At 40.4% G+C, this 20,864-nt stretch overlaps 1 protein-coding gene across 1 annotated transcript in view; it reads left to right on the top strand.

Moving 5' to 3' along the window:
• The window catches only part of LOC147014135 (gamma-aminobutyric acid receptor subunit alpha-2-like), a 287,780-nt gene that overhangs the window by 246,125 nt on the left and 20,791 nt on the right, over positions 1-20,864 (top strand). The window contains exon 10 of the mRNA XM_085851834.1: positions 6,212-6,420. Coding sequence (XP_085707960.1) covers positions 6,212-6,420 — 209 coding nt within the window. The remainder of the gene's footprint in view (positions 1-6,211; positions 6,421-20,864) is intronic.

Raw genomic sequence — 20,864 nt, 5'->3', positions numbered from 1 at the left:
AGAGCTTTAGGTCTGCCATCTCATTTGCTTAGTCATGTGATGCTGCCCTAATTACATACAGTACATATGGTTACGATAGTAGTTTTCAAATAATATAAACATTTTGTTTTGTACTTTAATTATTTTGAAGTTACCTGGTGATTAGCAGCATTGTTCAGTGATTTTAATTGCAAAACCTTTAAAGGAAATAGGTTAGATGAAATGGAAACCTCATCATAGCTAGTACAACACACCTTATGGAGTGAGAGCCTGGATAAGACTTTTGTTACGCATTCAAATTGTAATTACATCATCAGGACTGAAGGAAATGGAGATATAACCCGTATTTTACCATGGCGACAGCAATCAATTAGGCATTTTGTGAGTGTAAAGTCTGTTCATCTAATATCCTCAGGTGCTCTATAATTTTGGTTGACTGATTGCTTTTTGGGGTCAACCAAATGCTTCTCCTTCAAATCTCATGCAGGCCATAGCACTGAAGAACTGGAGGGATTCTGGAACAAAAACAGCAGAACCTTTCAAATCAACTACAGTACTTGTATATTCGGACATTGCTTGAATTTCATTGATATCTCGGTTGAAGAATGCCAACAACATGGAATAATTTGATCAGCAATGTTAACTCGCATCATTATCTTCATCGTCTATCAACTCTTAATTTGTAGCAATTTCCAATAATGTTCGTATTTACTGAAGTACACATCCATTTGGAACATTGCTCAAGGAAATATTAGCTTGAAATCCCTTGTGACTGAAAAACGATTTCTTCTTGCCTTGAGTTTTCTTAAACTTCCCTTTGATTAAAAAAATGATCTGGTTAGTTTGGCTGAATCAGGATCAACAACCATGCAATCATTCTTTGCAGTGTATATATATATATATATATATATATATATATATATATATATATATATATATATATATATATATATATATATATATATATATATATATGTTCAGGAAGAATTGGTATCCATCTCTTCATTCAGCTGATTGCTGAATGATAAAAGAGTGCACTGCTTTGGCATGGAGAGATGATAATGTTGAGGCTCATATAAGAGCTAACACACAGAACATATAACAAAGGGAGCAGGAGACGAGAGGAGTGGGAGAGGGAAGCACAAATCAGTGGTGAACAAAGACGTTAGGAGATTTGTGGAGGGAGAGGGATGGGGTGGGGTATATGGGGTAAACAAGATAGACACTACAGGGACTTTCAGGTCCTTACATGACAGGGACTTTCAGGAAGGAAAGCATTGGATTTGAAGGAGGTGGATTTGGGGTGAAGTAACAGGGGTAGAAAAGATCATGATTTTGGATGGGGGAGCATAAGAGATGGTGGTGAACAGCTGTTTTGAAGACCTGGAGGGAAGAGTGCGATTGAAGAGGGTGTGGAAGTTTGTTCCAAAGGCAGGAAAAAAGAGGAATGAAAGAATGAAGGTGAGCAGTGATTTGTGATTTTGGTAGTTTTACCAGAAGGGGTTTACTGGCAGACCTTAAGTGTCCTGCGAAAATATAGGGGGGGGGGGGGTCAGATCGCAGTCAGAGTGGGAGAGGGGAAGGCTGGCGAGGAGACAGGGGGAGACAGAAAGACCACAGGCTTACCTGTGGTGAGAGAGTGAAAGACTCAAAGACTCAGTTTCATCGCAGGAGATACCAATGATCCAAAATGCCTTGGTTTCTACAGCTTGAAGCCGAGAAAGGTGAGAGGTGGGAGCACCAGCCCAGAGGGGAGAGCAGTACTCCATCAGGCTGTGGATGAAAGCTTTGTACGTGGTCAGGAGCTCAGTTGTGCCAAGGAAGGACTTTGCACGACGGAGTATGCCCAGTTGGCCACTGGCTTTGGAGCCCAACTTGGAAATGTGGCTTTCCCAGGAAAGATCATGGCAGATAGTGAGGTCCAAAAGCTTGAATGAAAAGACTTCTTCAAGAGGATTGTTGAGAAAGTATATGGGGGGCGGGGGGGGATTCCAGACTGTCCTTTCGGAGAGACATAGTGTGAGAGTGTGAGATTTATCTTTTGATCCTTTTTCATTTGCAAGGAGCATTATTTCTTTGACAAACATAAGTTTGATAGCATATTATATGTTATTTTGCATTCCTTGCAAATCCATCCATTTCAAATATACAGTGCCTATAGAAAGTCTACACCCCCTTTCAAAATTTTCACCTTTTGTTGCCTTATAGCCTGGAATTTTATTGCATGAAATCAGACTTTTTCCACCTTTATTTACACATCGTAACCAACAACTTCCAAGTGAAAAACAAATTCTACAAATTTCAGAAAATTAATTAAAAATAGAAAACTAGAATATCATGGTTGGATAATTGTCCACCCCCCTTATATTAGTAATTGTAAATGAGCTCAGGTGTAACGAATCACCTTGAAAATCACACACCAAGAAAAATGACCTCCACCTGTGTGAAATTGTCATGATTCTGATTATTCCAAAATAAAACCAGCTGTTTCTGTAGGTTTCCTCTGCTGGGTAGTGCATTTCACAGCAAAGACTCAACCATGAACTCCAAAGAGCTTTCAAAAGACCTCTGGGATAAAGTTGTGGAAAGGCACAGATCAGGACATGGGTATAAAAAATATTTCCAAGGCCTTGAATATCCCTTGGAGTACAGTCAAGACAATCATCAAGAAGTGGAAGGCGTATGGTACCAGCAAGACCCTGCCTAGATCAAGTTGTCCCTCCAAACTGGATGACCGAGCAAGGAGGAGACTGATCAAAGAGGCCAATGGTAACTTTGAAAGAGCGACATGCCTTTATGGCAAAGACTGGTCACTGTGTGCATGTGACAACAATATCCCAAGCACTCCACAAGTCTGGTCTGGATGGGAGGATGGCAAGAAGGAAGCCATTACTCAAAAAGCCCACCTTGAGTCCTGTTTGAGGTATGCAAAAACGACTCTGGAGATTCTGAAGCCATGTAGCAAAAAATGTTGTGGTCTGACAAAACGAAGATGGAACTTTTTGGCCAAAATGCAAAACGTTAGGTTTGGTACAAACCCAACACAGCACATCACCCAAAGAACACCATCCCTACTGTGAAACATGGTAGTGGCAGCATCATGCTATGGGGATGTTTCTCATCAGCAGGGACTGGGGCACTTGTCAGGATAGAAGGGAAAATGAATGGAGCAAAATAAAGAAAAATTCGACAGGAAAACCTGCTGCCCTCAATAAGAAAACTGACATTGGGATGGATGTTTACCCTTTAGCATGATGGGAAGCACACAACAAAAGCTGCACTGGAGTGGCTCAGGAGCAAAAAGATAAATGTCCTTCGGTGGCCCAGTCAGAGCCCCGACCTAAATCCAATCAAAAATCTGTGGCATGACTTTAACATTGCTGTCCATCAACACTCCCCACACAACTTCACTGAGCTTGAACAGTTTTGTACAGAAGAATGGGCAAATATTGCCAAAATCAAGGTGTGCAAAGTTGGAAGAGACCTATCCCAACAGACTCACAGCTGTAATTGCTGTCAAAGGTGCTTCCACCAAGTATTAACTCAGGATGTGGACACTTATCCAACCAAGGTATTGTAGTTTTGAATTTTTAATTAATTTTCTGAAATTTATAGAATTTGTTTTTCACTTGGAAGTTGTGGGTTACAATGTGTAAATAAAGGTGGAAAAAAGTCTGATTTAATTCAATTTAATTCCAGGCTTCAAGGCAACAAAAGGCAAAAATTTTGAAAGTGGGTGTAGACTTTCTATAGGCACTGTCAGTGTTTGTATGATCACAATGTCCTCTCTCTCAATAGCAGCTCTCAGCTTCTTCTCATAGACAGCTGATGGTTTTGTGAAAACCCTGAGAGAATGTTAATGTGTTTAATATATTTTTCTTTGCCACATATAAAGGAATGGTTATCCCAGGAGAAATGTAATGTTTCCTCTCATATCTAACTAATGTGTGTATTGCCCCTTCAAGTGTCTTCATATGTAATGCCCCGTTGAGCATGCCCCTTCACATTTCCATTTTGTGCTGCTGCTGCTTTTTCGCATAAATATACATAGACCGACAGGACAGATGAAATCAAATTTCAGGTAACGTCCTGTGAATTGACAATACCAAGCAAGACCTCGACCCCCATGGAATATGCAAGAGGTTGTTAAATTGTTTTTGAATCGATGAAGGATTGTATTTCCTTCAATACAAAAAATGTAATTCCCAACCAAGTACTTTTTATACGTCCGATATATATATATATATATATATATATATATATATATATATATATATATATATATATATATATATATATATATATATATATATATATATATATATATATATATATATATATATATATATCAGGGCGTATTGTGTGATACCGGTCGTCCGTCCGTCCGTCTGTCTGTCTGTCTGCCCGTTCCTGTCTGCACTCTAACTCCCAAAGTTTTCAACTTTCACGTTTCATATTTGGTACATCGGTACAGCCTGTAGAGACGGTGTGTCGTGACATACGTTCGTCATCTAAAGTGGTTGCCATGGCAACCAGAATGCTGTTTTCCATGTAGTAGCACAATTCTGTATATACCTTCTTGTGCTCACTTGAGCTCTTGTTCATTATGATATGCTTAAGAAGTCCATCTCAAAGACATCCTGTAACTAGAGAGTTCATAGAACACCTTACCCCATGCAGTGTTGAATTATATAATTAAATTGAAATAAAATAATGATTTTAAAATTCGTATTAAAAAATTCAGGAAGTTTAGTGCCACTGATGCAGTCTTATACACTACCTTATTGAACATGTCCAAATACTGCAAAACTGGAGGTTTTTGGAAGCATTAAGTAGGTGATTTGTAATCTAATGTTCAAATATCTATCTATAATTCCAGCAGTGTGTGTGTGTGTGTGTGTGTGTGTGTGTGTGTGTGTGTGTGTGTGTGTGTGTGTGTGTGTGTGTGTGTGTGTGTGTGTGTGTGTATGTGTGTCTGTGACCGCTGTTTCTCGACAACCACTGGTCCGATCTAATTGAAACTTGCCAGATATATTGCTGGGGACCTGAGTATGTGCCTTTTCAAGGTTTGATATTAATCGGATAAGTGCTTCCCAAGTTATGGCCATTTATTTACCAACCAATGACAGGACACGTTGCTGCGTAGGCATGGCCGATGGGGAAAGGGCGCCTTAGTTACCAATGACAGGACACGTTGCTTGGCGTTTTGCACCCACATTATCTATCTTCTATCTATCTATAATTCCAGCAATCTCTGTTTGTTTGCCTTCCAAAACGTTTGAAATTAATCGGACAAGTGGTTCCCAAGTTATGGCCAAGTTAGAGCAAGTTCCCCATTACGGGTTACAACGTACGGACTTCCGGATAGTGATGACTTACTGTATTCTAATAATTTCTCGATTTCTTATCCGCATTTATAGATAAACACAATGCCCCAATCCAGTCGTCGTTTACCAGAGCGAAGGAATGGCCTGTGTAGTTGTTTGAAAGTTGTTGTTTTTTTTTGCACGTACGGCCACGCACGTACGGGCACGTGAGAGAGAAGGAACGGCCTGTGTGGTTGTTGTTTCTGGCATGCGGTTTGAAAGTTTTTTTTTTTTTTTGCACGTACGGGCACGCACTAGTATAGTTAAATTGAAATAAAATAATGTTTGTTAAGGTTGTATTAAAAAAATGAATTCTGAAAGCTCACCGTTGACGCAGTGTCTATTACGCCACCCCTTTTAACACGTTATATTAGTTATCCATGCCTGTTGTTTGTGTCCTTTATGACATTGCTAAAACAGTAAGTTTCCTGTTTGGAATGATTTTCAATTTTGTTTTACTATCAGGCAGGCAGACAGAATAAAACATTATCTCACTCCTCTCTGCGAATGTGCGATCGGGCCAAATTCAGAGGCAAAGTACTGCTAAATGGTGGGTTTCTTATTCGATTCATGTTCCGATTGGTGTTCAAAATATAACATTCAATTTGAATTAAGTTGTTCCTCGATCATAAACTGAGGTTTGTGAACAGAAGGATGGAGGGGCAGACAGAAGTGAACCATTTGCTTAACCACACTTTTCGCTTTGCATGTGCAGGGTAATAACATTCTGACTCCATTGTGTTCGACATAAATGCTTACTTGTCCTGCTGGGTTAGTTAAATGGCCTTTCCATTAATTTTTTACTCATGTTTCACTTGCCAGACTATTGGTAATTTCAACTCAAATATATTTACTCTGTTCAACAGGTGTGACCACAGTGCTCACCATGACAACGCTGAGTATCAGTGCACGGAATTCACTACCAAAGGTAGCATATGCAACTGCCATGGACTGGTTCATTGCAGTGTGCAATGCTTTCGTTTTCTCTGCTCTGATCGAGTTTGCCACCGTCAACTACTTCACCAAGAGAAGTTGGGCCTGGGATGGAAAAGCAGTTGTGAACAAGGAGGCCAAGGTATGAGAACCCCAAAAAGGTGTTTCCATCTATATACTAAATGTGATGTGGACACATTATAGGTTTCATGGGCCAAGCTACTCCAGTGTCTAATTTATTTGTTTATTCTTGTACACCTCGATCTAAAGACATGCAGAGATGGAATCTATAATGGTATCATCTTCTTTTTGAATTGTTGCCAAAAATGTAGTCTTTCATTTTTACCCAAATCAAATGAATTTAAACTATGAATGGAACACAAAAATTAATAGAGCTAGCAATTATCTCTTGTGGTTGATGTGACATCTGATAGTAACAACAGAGAAGTACAAAGTTATTGAAGTGCTTTAGGTTAACCTTCAAAATAAAAATGTATAAATTCACATAATAGCAAACTAGTCATCCTGTGCTGAAGAATCTCCTGTGCTGAAGCTGAGTCTATGAGCTATCACTTTCCCATCGCAGACAAGTCGGTGATCTCTGTGTTCTACCACCTCCTTTCTGGTCTTGCACCCTCTGCTCTTTCCATGTTTTGCCCACCCCCCCCCCTTCCTCCAGGTTTCTGCAGGGTGCACACAGTCCACCATCAACCCCCTTCTGGAAAAACTACCTCAATCCAGAATCACTGCTCACCTGCACTCATTCGTTTCTCTTCTCTTTTTTTTTACACTTATGGAACCAACTTCCACATTTCTTCAATCTCATTCTTCCCTCCATGTCTTCAAGACAGCTGTTCACCACCATCTCAGATCATCCTCCATCCAAAACTGTGATCTTTTCTATGCTCGTTAACCCCACTTCACCCCAAGGCCACCTCCTTCCAGTTATTCCCATTCGCCACTCCTGGGAGTTTCCTTCTGCATCCAACTTGTCCATCCCATGTGTCATTTCATGCCCCCAATTCCTCCCCACAGCCATCGTTTGTCAAAGTTTTCCCTTCAACTCTGCTGTTGGTGCCCCTCCCTCTCTCTGATGTTCTTTTGGTTCTATTCCATCCTGATATGTTCAGTGTACTAGCTCTTCCATGAGCCTCAACTATGTAGACAAAAAAACCCATCATTCGGGCCTCGAAAGCCTTAGGTGTGAAGGTTTACACTTCTAGGGTGAATGAGAGTTGTTCATTGAGTTAACTGCCAAGTTCATGTTCTTTAAATTACATAATCTGTTGAATCAAATCGTGCTTGCTCTATGAAGGTGTTGGCAAATTGAAAAAAAAAAACCACAGCACTAAGTGGGTATGTATAAAGAAAACTTTATCGGTAACTTTATGTTAAATATCATGGTTCATGTATGATATACCAATTTGCCTGAACAGCATTAACATTAAGCATATGTAAGTGGATATAACTGTGCAGATAAATACGAAATTAATGTTCTTTTCCATTTGTTATAATTTGACACAAATGCTATTGTGAGCCTTTGCTATAGCTTCACATGTACAAGATTTACAAGCTTTCTGCAAGTGCAATCTCGTATGCAATATAAGTATTATTAATTGTACCATTTAACCACTGTGCAGTTCAGTGGTGGCATGCTTGATGTGATAGGATGGCCCACAAAATGGTTACACTTGAAAGATTTCAATTTGCAGAAAACATTGTATTCATCAAATATGAACAATCCTCTTTGGAGGTTTATTTGTCATAAACAACATGTTCAACGTGACTACCATTTGACCTATGTACTAAACCAATGGAGAAAATTATTCACTACTCTGTAACACCAGCCCTCCATTGAGTTGTACAATGTTCACCCTCAACTCCATAAGAGTTTGTGACTTTTATGGAAAGACTTGACTCTTAAAATGTTCCCAAAGAAAACTAGAAGTGCACTCGGTAGAACGCATACCTCCGCCACGTAATTCCTGATCCATGAGAACATATCTCACCCAATACAGTTTTGAAATATCATGCGAAATATCCTTTTTGGCCCGATCTCTCAATGGTGAAGAATCACTTTGAGAATTAAATAACTCTCATGTCCAGATCACCAAAATCGAAACAATTCTTCGTGGTCACACACCCAACCTGTCCACCAAGTTTCATTCGAATCTGTCCACAACTTTTTGAGATATCATGCACAGAGACAGACAGACAAACAGACTGAGAGGGGTGAAAACATAACCTCCTTCACCTTAAGTGGCGGAGGTAATAATCGCACAAGGTAATTTGTGGCCATGAGTAGGCCATACCATTCCACATCAGTGCCATTCTGGAAGCTTGAGAGAAACAGCTTGATTTCAAAATGTTTCATGGAGAAATTAAAAGACAGCTCCCGTGGTATGGGGAGTTGCACGATTCTTCAAGAATCATTGTGCTCATGTCTGAGCCAATTTTTAAAGAGATAGAGCCTCATGGAAGGGCTGACTGACAGAAGGATGACATAGACACGGTTATGGATCAGAGGGAATTGGCAGAAAAGGGAGGATGGAGAAATGGAGAAAAACAACAAACACAGGCACCATAAGTAACAATATACAGACAGGATAAGGGAACTGAATGTGTTGAATCGACGGAATATTTTAGCAGAGAAGAATAGCTGCCAAACATATTTTCCTTTCGGCTTTCCTCTTTCGCCTCTCTGGTGGCATTCCATAAGGCAATGTTTTTGGACCGACATTATTCATGATCTATAATCAATGATCTGTCTGATTCTCCTTATTCTCTTTACCATTTTGTCAATGACTCCATCCTGAGTAGAACAATATGCCACTCTTGTGAAAGGCCGACTGCTGATGAGTCCCTTTCATCAGACCTGCGCAAGCTGGTAATAAGAACACCATCAAGTCTCTCTCTCTCTCTCTCTCTCTCTCTCTCTCTCTCTCTCTCTCTCTCTCTCTCTCTCTCTCTCTCTCTCTCTCTCTCTCTCTCTCTCTCTGTATCTCTGTATCTCTGTATCTCTGTATCTCTGTATCTCTGTATCTCTGTATCTCTGTATCTCTGTATCTCTGTATCTCTGTATCTGTGTATCTCTGTATCTCTGTATCTCTCTCTCTCTGTATCTCTCTCTCTCTGTATCTCTCTCTCTCTCTGTATCTCTCTCTCTCTCTGTATCTCTCTCTCTCTCTCTCTCTCTCTCTCTCTCTCTCTCTCTCTCTCTCTCTCTCTCTCTCTCTCTCTCTCTCTCTCTCTCTCTGTATCTCTGTATCTCTCTCTCTCTCTCTCTCTCTGTATCTCTGTATCTCTCTCTCTCTCTCTCTCTCTCTCTCTGTATCTCTCTCTCTCTCTCTCTCTCTCTCTCTCTCTCTCTCTCTCTCTCTCTCTCTCTCTCTCTCTCTCTCTCTCTCTCTCTCTATATATATATATATATATATATATATATATATATATATATATATATCTCTCTCTCTCTCTCTCTCTCTCTCTCTCTCTCTCTCTCTCTCTCTCTCTCTCTCTCTCTCTCTCTCTCTCTCTCTCTCTCTCTCTCTCTCTCTCTCTCTCTCTCTCTCTCTCTCTCTCTCTCTCTCTCTCTCTCTCTCTCTCTCTCTCTCTCTCTCTCTCTCTCTCTCTCTCTCTCTCTCTCTCTCTCTCTCTCTCTCTCTCTCTCTCTCTCTCTCTCTCTCTCTCTCTCTCTCTCTCTCTCTCTCTCTCTCTCTCTCTCTCTCTCTCTCTCTCTCTCTCTCTCTCTCTCTCTCTCTCTCTCTCTCTCTCTCTCTCTCTCTCTCTCTCTCTCTCTCTCTCTCTCTCTCTCTCTCTCTCTCTCTCTCTCTCTCTCTCTCTCTCTCTCTCTCTCTCTCTCTCTCTCTCTCTCTCTCTCTCTCTGTATCTCTCTCTCTCTCTCTCTCTCTCTCTCTCTCTCTCTCTCTCTCTCTCTCTCTCTCTCTCTCTCTCTCTCTCTCTCTCTCTCTCTCTCTCTCTCCATGAGGATCGGCAATCAAACCATTTCTCTGGGCAGCCACCGCAAGAGGTATAATCCAGGGAACTCCTTGGATCCACTATCTGTGAGCTTTCATTGGAGGATAATATCACCAATCTACCATCAAAGTCTTGTCGCCATCTGGGTATTTTCCATAGAGCTGATATGGTTGAGCCATTATACCGAGCTCATCACAAGACTTTCATATCGAGCTCCATGGGCTGATGCTCCTGAACCCCACCTTGTTAGTCTTGAGATGGTTGGAAAGAAGTCCTTCAGCACAATTGAAATCTCTAGGTAGGATGTGGATTTCATGGGGCTATCACTCTCTCACCAGTGGCAAGTTAGTTGGCTCCTTTTTTTTGTTTTTTAATACAAGGTAACAGCTGGCCTTGGTTATCCTGCCCTATCCTACCTCTGCCCTCCCATAGCCATCCCAGGTCGCATGCATTCCTCAACAAATCCTCACATTCCTGTCCAGGTTGGTTGTTCACCCATATTAATCCATTTTCTTATTCTCCTGATTGTGGAGTCATCTCCCTCCATCCATCATCTCAACCTCCTCACTTCTGTCTTTCATATATGCTGTCCATCATTACCTCACATGCTCACCCATGCACATCAACGATCCCTGAGGGAAGTGGAGGGGTGGTATCCTGAAAAGGGAGCAGAGGAAATGGAAGCCTGAAAGGTTACATATGGATCGTGCTGGGAACTTGGGCAAGAAGGAGGCAAAATGCATTGATGCATGCATGTGCATCAAGACAGCACCACCATCACCATGATGAAGACAGGGTAGGAGGGCCATACATGTGGAACCAATTGGGTGAAGGAGAGTGATGAATCACACACATCTAGGCAGAAGGAAGAGCGACTCAGCAAATGCAGTATTAAAAAAAAAGGAAGGTTATTGTGAGTATGACGTGATACCGGGCCGAATAAACGATCAATTGAATGAATGTGGGAGCACTAAGCCTATAACTAGACAAAACACACCAAATCATCACATATTTTACCATGCAGTGGCACTTTATAAATATTTTGTGGATTTTCAGAACCCAAAAATGAAATGCTTTGTCGATTTACAACCCGATTTGAGTTGATATGGGCATCATCGACAAACCAGAATTGAGGAAGTTCAATAAAATACAGCCGTCGCTCATCAGCAAATTGAAATTGACAAAGCGTAGCGTTTTGCATCAATTCTTGTGCAACACGGATCTTGTCGCAGTTAAGGAGTACGTCTCGTTTGAACATTTGCTGAATGGTCATCGTGGAAATTCCCAAGTGCTGTTTTCCCTGCTTGATTTGCCAGGACTGTAATTTATTGCATTTCCAAGTGCTTCAACCCTTTCTAGCATGGATAATGATGACTGCTGAGGCCTCTTTAGTTCAATTACCATGCCTTTCTCTTCAAATTATCTGTTTAGTTGAAGAATGGTGTTACTGCATGCCACTCGACTCATCCCAAATATAGCTCTGAAATGTCCTTATGTACCAGACTCACAGTTTTCATCTCGGCGAAGAGTAACGGCTCTTGATCTTTTGTTGTGTTGACAGACAACCCTCAAATTCATTGAATAGTTTTTCCACATGATTCTGATGTTGATACGGATTGTGCTGTGCGGTGTTAACAAGTCAGTGCTTAACAATTCCAAAGAGCATCAAAAATGTCATTTTGTGGGTCACCCTGTGATTGCTGTATTTGAGATTTGATTCTGAATCAAGTCTGACTTGATTACAAAATGAGATTATTTTGTTGCACACCCATCGTAATGCTTGTCAAAAACAAATTTTGTAAAAAAAAATGATAAACTGCTTGTTTTTTCTGATTACACTCCTTTGTAAGAATCACATTTATTTTTGGGGTTTTTTGTGTACAGAGCCAAGGCTCATGAAAGAGCTAGAACACAGAACAGACCAGGACACAACGTAACAAAGGGAACAACAGGAGAAAGGGGAAATACCAACAGCAGAGCCGAGGGAGAAAATATACAGAGATGGACAAACAAGGGATGCGGGTAACAATGAGGGGTAGGGAGAATTCAAGGGGTGGGCAAGATGGATAGAGAAGCAAAATTTTGGGAGGCGTGGGGGAGGGGGGTTTAACAGGTGTGCAAAAGATCATGGTTTTGGATGGGGGATGATTTGAAATGGGGGTGAACAGCTGTCTTGAGGACCCGGAGGGAAGAATGAAATTGAAAAGGGCTTGGAAGTTGGTTGGTTCCACGGGTGGTAGAAAAGAGGAACAAATGGGTGGAGGTGAGCAATGATTCTGGATTTAGGTAGTTTCACTCGAAGGGGTTTGCTGGTGGACCAGGTGCGTCCTGCAAATTCCTGAGGGGGGCCAAAGCATGGGGAAGGGCAGAGGGTGCAAAACCAGAAATGAGGCGGAAGAAGACAGAGAGACCACTGACCTGTTGGTGATGGCAAAGATGGAATCAACTTGCACATCCTCTTCAAAACAAATACTAAAGGAATAACTATTGTTTTGCTAAAAATGCATTATTTAACCCCTTGGAGTCATAACTGCAACAATATACCATGATAATTAATGTTATTAAGGTCAACAACCAGGGGTGGACTGACGGTATTCTGGGCCCCCGGGCAAAAGGGGTTTTTGGGCCCTTGAGATAAAATTTTGAATGACACTTAGTGCAAAATGAAAGTTTTCTAAACCAAACATTTGTGCATACATATGCAGAATAATAACTAGACTGTGAATTTCAAACAAATCCTTACTATAATTTACAGACCTGTGTTTGTTTGTTTGTTTGTTTGGCGCAGTACTCCTACAGTCCCTCCTCCTTTGTATGCAGCACATGGCTGCAGGAAGCATCATTGGCTGAGGGCATGGCTGTGCCCCTGATGAAATGTCCCAATTACCAGTACACTGATACTCATTTCGCCGACCTCAGAAGGATGACAGACTGAGTCAACCCCACCTAGTGTTAATTCAATGGCCGAGAGGGGCTCAAACTCAGGACTCTAAGATAACAAGCCAGTCAAGTAATAGTATGTATGCAAAGTTTGGGGCTGCTAGGTTTCTTGCTTTTGGAGTTATAGAGGAGACGGACTGATTGACTGACTGACTGATTGACTGACTGACAGACTGACTGACTGACACACGCTGACATTTATTATTATCAATGTTTTTATAGCACGAGGGAAGTGTTTTTAGTGAAATGTGAAAAAAACTGTTTTTCGGCATTGCACGAACCTATACTCTTCACTTGACTTGTCAAAATCCAATTTGTATGAATATTAACGAAATGTCCACATCCTATTTTATTAACAAATATGCTGCATAGCCTACTAATTCTATATCGGCAGGATATTTGGCCTGTGGATGTGCTCCAAATGACATGATCATCTTGAGAGATACCTTGGATCTTTAACACTCATTCGCGAAATGTAACCTCATCTTAACTCTCGATCAATTCCACTGCACGATGTGATCGGACACATTCAAACAAATATGTCATTGCTTACTTGCTTCTTAGCTATAAATGTTGCAAATATGTTCACTAAATCGAGTGAAACTAAATATCCACACTATTTGTTCTTGATTGCAATGCTTGAGTTTTTTACTACAATATGTCACTTTCGTTATGGTCATCTCAACACAGTGGTATCATCAATACAGCATGATGATTAAATAAAAATGATTAACAATAAAACTTCGTGCTATCAGAATATTAATATTACTTGAACAAGGATAATATACCAAATATCTGAATAAGCAGTATATTTACACAATGTAAGGGGAACCATCGATTGGAATACATGTTGGCAAATTGAAAGCAGTTAGCTTGTAATTGAGTTTCCTTTGAGCTCAAACAGCATATCCATATTTTCCAGATCTAATTTGCAGGTGTTTACAAATCGGTGATCCGTCTCAAAATAGTTCTGTAGTCTTTTATTTTCCGAGTGCCTAGTTTCCTATTCGGCTCTGTTGTCACAATGTCTTGTTTAATTCATTCAGGCTTGAGAGGATTGCGGATGGTGCTCGGAAAAACAATACCCGAAACCAGTGTAAATTAATGGCTATCCTGGATCTGTCATTCCTTTGATGCTAATATGGAAGAAGACATGCTGAACGCCTGTGTCGGTGGAGGGAAAGGTGTGGAAATGGAGGCATTACTCATGGCACAGAGACAATTTGCCGTTGAGAAATTGGGATCTTACTTCAGCAGGACAGATGAGAGATTGTCCATTACTTTGGTTTATCCAATGAAATGACACTGGTGTTGTAAAGCCAAGGCACGCTTCCTACTGGCCCTTGAAAGTTCAAACTATTGTCCTGACTGAGAAAAAACTTGTTTTGAAGAAGAAATTCCAGAGTCCCGAGTCCAACGTTCATATGCTGTTGCACGCTGCCGCTGACTATGCCTCACCAAAGTGGGATTTGGAAAATGATTCCGGTCATTTGGATCCAATTAGCAGTCGAATTACTTTGTACTCAACAAGTCACAGATGTGTGTGGGCAGACGTCTTGGGTTTAGTAGTGCGCTCGTATTTTCAGCAGACTTGACAGCTCGTGGAAATGTCGGCAAACCTTTCTGTGGAGGGAAGAAATGCACCTTCTTGAAAGATCGTCATGCCATATCACACCAAGCTTTCTCCCTCTGTGCAAGGCCTCAAAATAAGACTCTATTAGTAATTAGCATAGCTGTAAAATTATTGTAATTCCTTGAGAATCTGGGTAAGGTGAAAGGAATTCTATAATTTTGGAAGGAGGAATGAATGTAATGGTTTATATGTTTTTGACATCATATATGAACGTGAACTTATGGCGGACGGCGCCATGTCAAGCAGGCTATTAGCATTCCTCGACTGCCGCTCTGATTGATAGAGGGCTTGATAGCTCATATCCAGATAATTTTATTTTTTGAATGACATTGACAGCTCAGAGATTATATTTGAGAGGAAAGGTCCTTGCAATGTAATGAGGAAGATGTCGAATTGGCAACTAAACCTAGCAAAGAGCAAAATAATAATCGCATGTATTATATACATTGATTTGTTTTCTTCTGAACATCCAATGCAAGACAAAAAGGAAAATAAAAAGTCCTCAAAAACAACATTTAAATCCAGCAGGAGATTGTATGAAATAGCAATTTTCTGAATTATCAACAAATAATTTCAGATCAGTGAAAGTTATGTCACATATCAAGAACATATACAAGTTTATAATAAGAGTAAAACCATGGCCCGACATTGCCTGCAAATCCCTCTTTCCTAGAACCCCCCACTCCCCTGCCCCTGAATGTTCCTTGTAATAAACATGTTAAAGGTTGGAGTTAATTTTTAAGTACCGACCGTACATCACATCTGCACACACAAAATTGGCCGCTAAGGTTCAAAGGGTTAATCATACAATTCACTGTCACAGGAGCAGTGCAGAGTTACAGATTCTAAATGAACTTCTGCATTATAAATGGTTTAAGGACATACAAGAGTGTATGTCTTTAAACCATAGATTTAATATAGAAATGTAATTGAATAAACAAATCATTTTATAGACACGTTCCATCATCTAACATTCTTATATGATGGCCTGTTATGTGTTTATGACAATGAACCTTATTTCCAGGCAAATTATTTTGTATTTATTATTTTTATTTACACTTTATCCTTTCACCCTTGCCAGAGGAGAACACCAAAGGAGAGGGTATTGCATTTGGGTCCGTTTGTCTCTCTGTCTGTTTGTGTGTTTGTCCGTACAGAATGTGCTAACATAGGCTATGAACGCCACCTAGTGGAAGACAGTAGTACACGTTATCTTTTTTCAACCAAGTATCTACTCAAGTATGTACAATTAGAATGTGGGTACGTCTATAAAATATGTACTATAAAACGACACAAAAAGTCTGGGAAAAAGTAGGCAATCTTTGATTGCTCGTTATAGTTATTCCTTGTGTTTGTAAATATTATTATTATTATTATTATTATTATTTTCCCAAACACCATACATCACCTTCATAAGCAAATTTCATATCTAGCTAACAGGTATAATATCTCCCTTCAATGAAATTATTCTCAAAAGGATTTGAAATTAAAATTTTATGGCTAATGACATGTACAATACAAAATAATAATGTTCAGTTAATATATCTCTTGCTTGACAGTTTTGAAATCGTACAATTACTGCTTTGTTTCAACAAATTTTAAGCGTGTACATTTACTTCCACCCACAAGCCTCCACCCTCTGTTGGAAAGATACAGGAATGTTAATTGCCAATAATTTTCATCAACATATAAACCACACATTACAGAGATTGTTTAACAAGGAGGGATCAAAAAATGCAGATTCGGTGTTAGAAAGAATGATTTTAAATTGCTGTTCTTGTAAAGCATTAAATGGGTCAACTATCAAAATTACATCAAAGGAAAACCTAAGCTATAGTTGACTTTTTGCCAGTATATCGTGTAGTATTGGGTTTCGAGACATTTTTGTATACTTTGCAAGTGGATGTTTTGACTTCCCACACTGATGCAGTCAACACTTTGCTATCAATGGAACCCTCTCCTCCCCTCTCCCAGTGGAACCTGGAGTTCCCTTGGCAGTATGTTTGGCCCAGTCTTGTTCCTCATCTAGATCAAAGATCTGTCTGATGCTCTGTAAAAAAAAAAAAACCCTCTTCCTTTTTGCAGATGACTCCACATTGTGTCATACAATACTCTCATCCCTCTGCTAAGGAGACTGCAGCTGCATCTCTCTTTCTGCTGATTTGGGAATGATGAGACACTGATCTGATAAATGGAACATGTCCTTCAATCCTTGAAAATGTCACTGTCTCACCGTATCATCTCCATTATTCCAAGCCCTTCCATGAAAAATCAGAGATGCTCACAGTCTACAAGGCCTTCGTTCTGAGCTCATTGGAGTACTCCTCTCCCTTATTGGCTGGTGCCGCAGCATCACATCTGTCTCCTAGATTCTGTGGAATCTCAAGCTCTCAACATCATTGGAAACTCCCACAATGAGGCCGAAGCGCAAGATTTGTTTCTCCGACATCTTAGGCAGATCAGTGGTCTCTGTGTGTTTTTTTACTGCCACTCCTCTGGTTTGGCTCCCTCTGCTCTCTAGCCCTCCCACCCTCACCAGCTAATCCAGTATGTACACTTTCTTTCAGGAAACCTCTCCTCATTAAATTTCAGCAGGCAGTGCACTGTTATATCTTGTCATTCCCTGTCCTTATCCACAATCTTTACTACCCTCATTAACCATTCCTCATCCAACCCTATTTCTTGCAAGTTTGTATTTCCTTCCCTCCTCTCTCTCTCCTCTTTTCCTGTTCATTCATCCCCTTGCTTTTTGTGACCAAGACTTGCTCGCTGCCCCGACTGTTAGTTAATATCCAGCTTTTTTCTTTCTCTATAAGATTGAGGCTCATGGAATGGAAAGGTGATGTGTCCTTCCACGAGCTTCAATCTTGCAAAGAAAAATAACTGTGAGTGTTACATCATTACAGTCATTTGCTCTTTCTTGTATAGCTCATAATCGCAAATAACAAAAGTATCTAAAGTTCTCAAATATTTATTTAATTGAACCCTTCAGCTCAAGTCCCACAATAAGAGGCTACTTAAGCAAGTTAATAAGTTTTACAACCTTTGTTAAAGGCCCAGTCACACCTTGACGTTTTTGCCAACGTATGCCGATTTATGAAAAATTTATCTAAAACGCTTGCACACGTCGAATACGTTATGGGTACGTTTTGTATATGTTAAGAGCACACTGAAAAACACTGCCATACGTCATAGTACGCTGGCTTTAAACGTTGTACTTTTGTGTTTTCCTCAAATTTTTTCATGCTTGAAATTTTACGATGGATGCCGGCGTATGACTCACACGTTCCGCTTCGCTGGCCATAAGTTGTACCACGTTATGCGCTCGTTGACACACGTCGAAACACGTTACTTGTAAGTTACTCATAAGTCGAGACACGTCGAGGTAATGTTTAGCGTACCTAAAACTTATTTCTAACCTATGAGTAACGTTTTGTAAGCACGCTACACAAACGTTGTTCACACTTTGCAACACGTTACTTGAAAGTACTACAAGTACTACTACTACTACTACCAACATCAACATCACTAAATTCTCTCGAACTACTACTACTACTACCAACATCGACATCACTAAATTCTCTCGAACTACTACTACTACTAACAACATCGACATCACTAAATTCTCTCGAACTACTACTACTACTACTACTACTAACATCGACATCACTAAATTCTCTCGAACTACTACTACTGCTACTACTACAACTAATACTTCTACTACTAACATCGACATCACTAAATTCTCTCGAACTACTACTACTACTACTAAAAACATCGACATCACTAAATTCTCTCGAACTACTACTACGATTACTACTACTGCTACTGCTACTGACATTGACATCTACTCAACATGGAGTCTGGAACACTGACGGGTTCCTCTTGTGAAGCCCATTTGTATGTACCAATTCCCCTAAACGCTGCCAATACGCCATTATACGGTAGCTGTAAGTTAGAAACACGTTCAGTAAGTTCTATGGTCGTCCGGAAGACGTCAATCAAATTCGTCTACATACGCCAATGTGCGTTTGAGATGCGTTACATATAGGTTCAAAGCACGCTACTAATAGGTTCAAAGCACGTTACTCGTAGGTTAAAAATTAAGTTTCGGGTATGTGAAACATTACCTCGACATGTTTCGACTTATGAGTAACTTACAAGTAACGTGTGGCCGACGTGTGTAAACGATCGCGGAGTGTGCCGAGAACTTATGCCAGCGTATGCAGAAATTGTGAGCCATACATCGAGTACGTCGGAAAATTTTCAGCATGCTTGAAATTTCACGATGTACTAGACGTACCACGGAATATGACAGCGTACTTCCTCGTTTTTCAGCGTGCTCCTAACGTATTCAACGTGTGCCAGCTTGGTTCGGCAAATTTTTCTTAGGTCGGCATACGCTGGCTAAATTGTCAAGGTGTGACTGCGATGTTGACACTTCCAATTTTCAGGTGGTTATGATTTAAATCGGCATGCGGCAGGTTTTTAGCAGAGAACACCACGAGTTCGTCGGCGATACGTGAAGCGCGCTATGACCAAGTTAAACTATCGTTGGGCATAGGTTGTGAACGCCGACAACAGGCTAAGCATTCGTTGGTATAAGTTATCTTTAACACAAAGAAACGTTCTGTGCCCGTTACTAACACGTTATGAATACGACCAGAACTTAAAAAAAATCTCAAAATTTCAGCGTACGCCAACGATTTACGTGCATATTTATACGTTGCCATTCCTGGCTAAAACCTCAAGGTGTGACAGGGCCCTAACTTCTGGCCCATCTATGCAAGGAGCCTATCTTGAAATTGAAGGCCCAATCGTCAAGACGTTTGCATATGTCCATCTACATGTGTATTCGGGCTGGCATGCAAAGTTTTCGCATCGGATGTCATTCCTTACACATTTGGCGGCCTGTTGAAAGAGGTCAAAAACTTGCAAATGACAGGCTGACTGAAAATACTCACTTTTTCTCCTTTTTTAAAAATCTATTTTGCGGCAGGCTCATAAAATTCTAACACATGACACAGGGCCCACCTATCAACTTCAAAAGTATTCTCTCATCATTGCAGCATTTCCCTGTGTGCAGATATGAGTGAAAATATGCCCATTTTAGGTGCACCCAGTTCTAAAGGCCCTGTCACACCTTGACGATTTAGCCAGCGTATGCCAATTTATGAAAAATTTGTCTAAAACGCTTGAGCACGTCAAATACGTTATGGGTACGTTTTGTATACGTTAAGAGCACACTGAAAAACACTGCCATACGTCGTAGTACGCTGGCTTTAAACGTTGTACTTTTGTGTTTTCCTCAATTTTTTTCATGCTTGAAATTTTACGACGTATGCCGGCGTCTGACTCACACGTTCCGCTACGCTGGCCATAAGTTGTAGGCACGTTATGCGCTCGTTGACATACGTGGAAATACGTTACTTGTAAGTTACTCATAAGTCTAGACACGTCGAGGTAATGTTTAGCGTACCCGAAACTTATTTCTAACCTATGAGTAACGTTTTGTAAGCACGCGACACGAACGTTGTTCACACTTTGCAACACGTTACTTGAAAGTACTACTACTACTACGACTACTACTACTACTACGACTACTACTACTACCAACATCGACCACTAAATTCTCTCGAACTACTACTACTACTAACATCGACATCACTAAATTTTCTCGAACTACTAATACTACTACTACTACTACTACTACCACCAACACCGACATCACTAAATTTTCTTGAACTACTACTACTGATACTGCTACTACTACTACTAACATCGACATCACTAAATTCTCTCGAACTCCCACTACTACCAACATCGACATCACTAAATTCTCTCGAACTACTACGACTGCTACGACTACTGCTACTACTACTATTACTACTACTAATACTTCTACTACTAACATCGACATCACTAAATTCTCTCGAACTACGACGACTACTACTAAAAACATCGACATCACTAAATTCTCTCGAACTACTACGACTGCTACTACTACTGCTACTACTACTACTACTACTACTAATACT

This window comes from Eptatretus burgeri, chromosome 13 (genome assembly GCF_056783735.1).
Source record: "Eptatretus burgeri isolate ZD-2024b chromosome 13, Ebu_testis_v1, whole genome shotgun sequence".
In the NCBI taxonomy this organism is placed as follows: Eukaryota; Metazoa; Chordata; class Myxini; order Myxiniformes; family Myxinidae; genus Eptatretus; species Eptatretus burgeri.
The sequence above is the reverse complement of the archived record's forward strand: the minus strand, read 5'-3'. Positions and strand labels throughout refer to the sequence as shown.